The sequence below is a fragment of the Marmota flaviventris genome, chromosome 6 (assembly GCF_047511675.1).
Source record: "Marmota flaviventris isolate mMarFla1 chromosome 6, mMarFla1.hap1, whole genome shotgun sequence".
Taxonomy (NCBI): Eukaryota; Metazoa; Chordata; class Mammalia; order Rodentia; family Sciuridae; genus Marmota; species Marmota flaviventris.
This window is the reverse complement of record NC_092503.1, coordinates 47,722,333-47,725,841: the sequence shown is the minus strand read 5'-3', so window position 1 is coordinate 47,725,841 and position 3,509 is coordinate 47,722,333. Positions and strand designations below refer to the sequence as shown.

Here is a 3,509-nt window from a genome sequence, read left to right as displayed (position 1 = left end):
GTTTATGAAAGAAAAAAACTTGTCTTCAAACGTTTCCTGAAAATGATCAGTACTTTTGGAATTGAAAGTTGGCTTAGAAACTAGGATGACTACAATATAGAGGAAATTCTGGGGTTTTTCTCCCCCTTTTTTGCTCAGTGACTGCTTTGATCAGAAAGGGCAATGAAAGTGCCCTTGTTTGCTGTCTGACTGAAGGAAACAAAGATAATGACCAATTGAACAGGGCTGTTCTTCTGACAGAGTTCCTGAGTTGGAGGAGAAAGCTAACAGGTGCTTCTGCCTTTAGAAAGGGTTGGGTACTGGGGAGATCAAAGTTAACAGGGGTAGTATATAGCTTTGTCAGCCAGAGCTGGTTTTGTTGAAGTGAGAAAGTGAAACCTCAAAAGACCTGAGAAGCCCTCTTCCCTTTTTGAAAGCTGCTTCTCAGCAGAATTTGGAAAGCCCCAGACCCAGTTCACCCAATTCATCTGACAAACAGGGCAGCGAAGTGACAGAAACTTCTGGGCCTGTCCACGGCTCCCTAGGTTAGGAGAAGCCATGGAAAAGTTTAAGACAGTGCTGGACCTGCACCTCAAGTACAGTAGCGCTCTGGGTTATGGCCTGGTGACACTGTTGACGGCAAGCGGGGAGCGCATCTTCTCCACTGTGGTGTTCCAGTGCCCCTGCAGCGCCACCTGGAACCTGCCCTACGGCTTGGTCTTCCTGTTGGTGCCAGCGCTTGTGCTCTTCCTCCTGGGCTATATGTTGAGCTCTCGCACGTGGCGCCTACTGACCCGCTGCTGCGCGCCCGGCGCCCGTGTGAGGTGCAGCTCTGGGCTGCGGGGCGTGCAGGTGTTCGCGCAGATCAGCGTGGCTGCAGCGCTCGCACCCCTCACCTGGGTGGCCGTGGCGCTGCTTGGGGGCTCATTCTATGAATGCGCAGCCAGCGGGAGCAAAGTCTTGGAGCAGTACCTGTGCAGAAACCGCACAGGCTGCACCGACCAGCTACCGCTGGTTCCCTGCAGCAAGGACCAGAAGTCCGACCTCCAAGACCTCCTGAAGGAACTCAAGGCTCAGTCGCAGGTCAGGCGCTGGCGCTGGACGCGGGTTGGGAGGAGCAGGAGGGCGACCTCGTGAAGGAGAATTCAGTGACTTTTCTCCAGACAGGTGTCACCCAAAGAGAAGCTGGAATAGCGCCTGTTTCTAACGTACCCATAGGCAAGTATTCAATAAAACCAACGAAAAGGAGAAAAAGCACTCATATAGTACTTGGCGCTGTGGTGAAAGGTGGAGGGTGACAGTAGGCATGCCCCGGCTGCGCTGGGTCCTTTACCACCTAATTATTCTCACAACTTTGCAGGAGTATTATTATCTCCTCTGTAGAGCGAAAACTGAGAATCTATGTTAAGTTGTCCGGGCAGGAGAAAGCAGCAGAATTATCACAATTAAATGGGTCTGTACAATAAAATGGGTCTGCCTGATCTAAAGCCACCAGCCACGCTGCCTCTGGGCTTATAAAGCTCAGAGGTTCTGTAGAGTGTTCATTTGTAGGAAATCCACATTTTGAGTTCTAGGGGGAGTGACAGACCTATGGGCTCCTTCTGGGTCCCTGACATGACTTGGCCTGTGCCTGACTTTCCTAGTAAGCAATTGTACTGAGGAGTTGGGGAAGTTTCTGCCATTCCTTAATCTTAAGGAGTTAAGACTTAAAATACTGTTGGCTTGTTCACCATGCTAGCTGGTGAGTAATTTAAATTTTATCTGAGGATTTGTAAGTTTGTTTTTGTTTCTGAAGAGTGACTAAAAATTGCTATTTATTGTGTTTTTTTAAGGTGCTGGGCTGGATCATCATAGCAGCTGTTATTATCGTCGTTGTGATATTTACATCTGTCTGCCGATGCCTGTCTCCAGTTAGTTTTCTGCAGCTGAAATTTTGGAAAATTTATTTGGAGAATGAGCAGGAGATCTTTAAAAGTCAAGCCAAGGAGCATGCCACTGAATTGGCAAAAGAAAATATTAAATGTTTCTTTGAGTGCTCACATCCAAAAGAATACAACACCCCAAGTATTAAAGACTGGCAGCAAATTTCAACACTGTATACTTTCAATCCAAAGGACCAGTACTACAGCATGTTGCACAAATATGTTAACAGAAAGGAGAGTGACAGTATCAAATCTTCTGAAGGAGATGTAATGCTTCCTGTTCTTGGCTTTGTAGATTCTTCTGGTATAAATAGCTCTCCTGGGTTGTGACCTTATAAATGAATAGATAAAAAGTTCTTTTGAAATATTGAATTATTTGCTTCATAAAAAACCATTGATATTATTTATGGCTGTTTTCTCCCCTTTTAAATTGTAGGATTTTAGATCTGAATTGAAATATTAATCTCTTTATTATATTAATTACTAAACAAACAACTGAGAAAAAATGATTCACCCAAAATGATGAACAGAGACTACATTAGAAGTCTTATATCCCTATTCTAGGGTTCTTTTCAAATAAAACACTTTGGTCTTTTAAAAGCAATAGTTATTGCTTTCAGTAGTGAGAAAAATGAAACAGTTCAGCTTCAGACCTTTCTGTTAAGTTATCTGATGTTAGTTGAAAATTCACTTCCTTGCCAATAGCAGCTTATTAGGAACCTAAAAATTGTGACATTCTAACCTGCTTGTACCATTGTGGAGAACAGTGACCTGGGTCATGGTTTTTGACTGTCTCAGAGCTGTGGCTGTGCTTTGCTCTGGGAACTTTCTGTGCAAAGGTGCAGGACAAGATTGCTCAGTTGCTATATGATGCCTTGCCTGAGGAAGTTCTGTGCAAAGGCATGGAATTATATCAGTCTTGACTTTGAGCTCAGACACCAGCTGACAGGGATAGAGAATTCTGAGCATAACAAGATAATTACAATTGCTTTTAAGCCCTGTGAACTTCAAGCCTGCCTGCTTTGCAGAAACTTTCCTACAGAAAACCTTTTGATGATAAAACTTATATAATAAACGTGCTGCGCTAGGTCTGGGTCACTGTTCCTCCATCAGAGGTCGGTGTCCCACCTGGTCCCAGCTTTCTCTTTGTAAATGTTTGTGTGTCTTTCTTAATCCCCTGTTGCCCCTCACAGGTTTCTAGAGTTCAGCTGTGCAGGTTGCAGCATACTGTAATGTAAGTCCAGCATGCTGGACTTCTAGTCAACCCTACTGTGGTCTTTCAAATATAACAGCATTTTATGGCTCTAATATGGTTACTATGTAAAAATTAACCATGAAAAGGAAAATTTTCAAAAAACATAAAGTTGGAAAAGTAATTTAGGATAGCTGCAGGCAATAACTATTGCTTTTAGTTTGTAAGATCCGAGGAAACATTTTCAAGCTATTATGATAAGTTTAAAATATGTGCAACAGTAGAGAGGGTAGTATTATGAACCCCCTACCCAGTCATACAGCAGCTTCAGCAGAGAAGGAAAGGCAAATAAAATCCATGCCATACAAATAATTACTGGAAAAAAATGCAAATTGTGATTTGATTTAGAGTAGGGA

The 3,509-nt window shown here is 43.5% G+C and overlaps 1 protein-coding gene across 1 annotated transcript; it reads left to right on the top strand.

The window, feature by feature from the left end:
- Positions 1–358: 358 nt before the first annotated feature.
- Positions 359–3,054, top strand: Calhm6 (calcium homeostasis modulator family member 6). The gene is made up of 2 exons (XM_027928242.3): positions 359–1,062; positions 1,812–3,054. Exons 1-2 carry the CDS (start codon positions 538–540, stop codon positions 2,229–2,231), a joined length of 945 nt encoding a protein of 314 aa, XP_027784043.2. The 5' UTR covers positions 359–537; the 3' UTR covers positions 2,232–3,054.
- Positions 3,055–3,509: the final 455 nt, after the last annotated feature.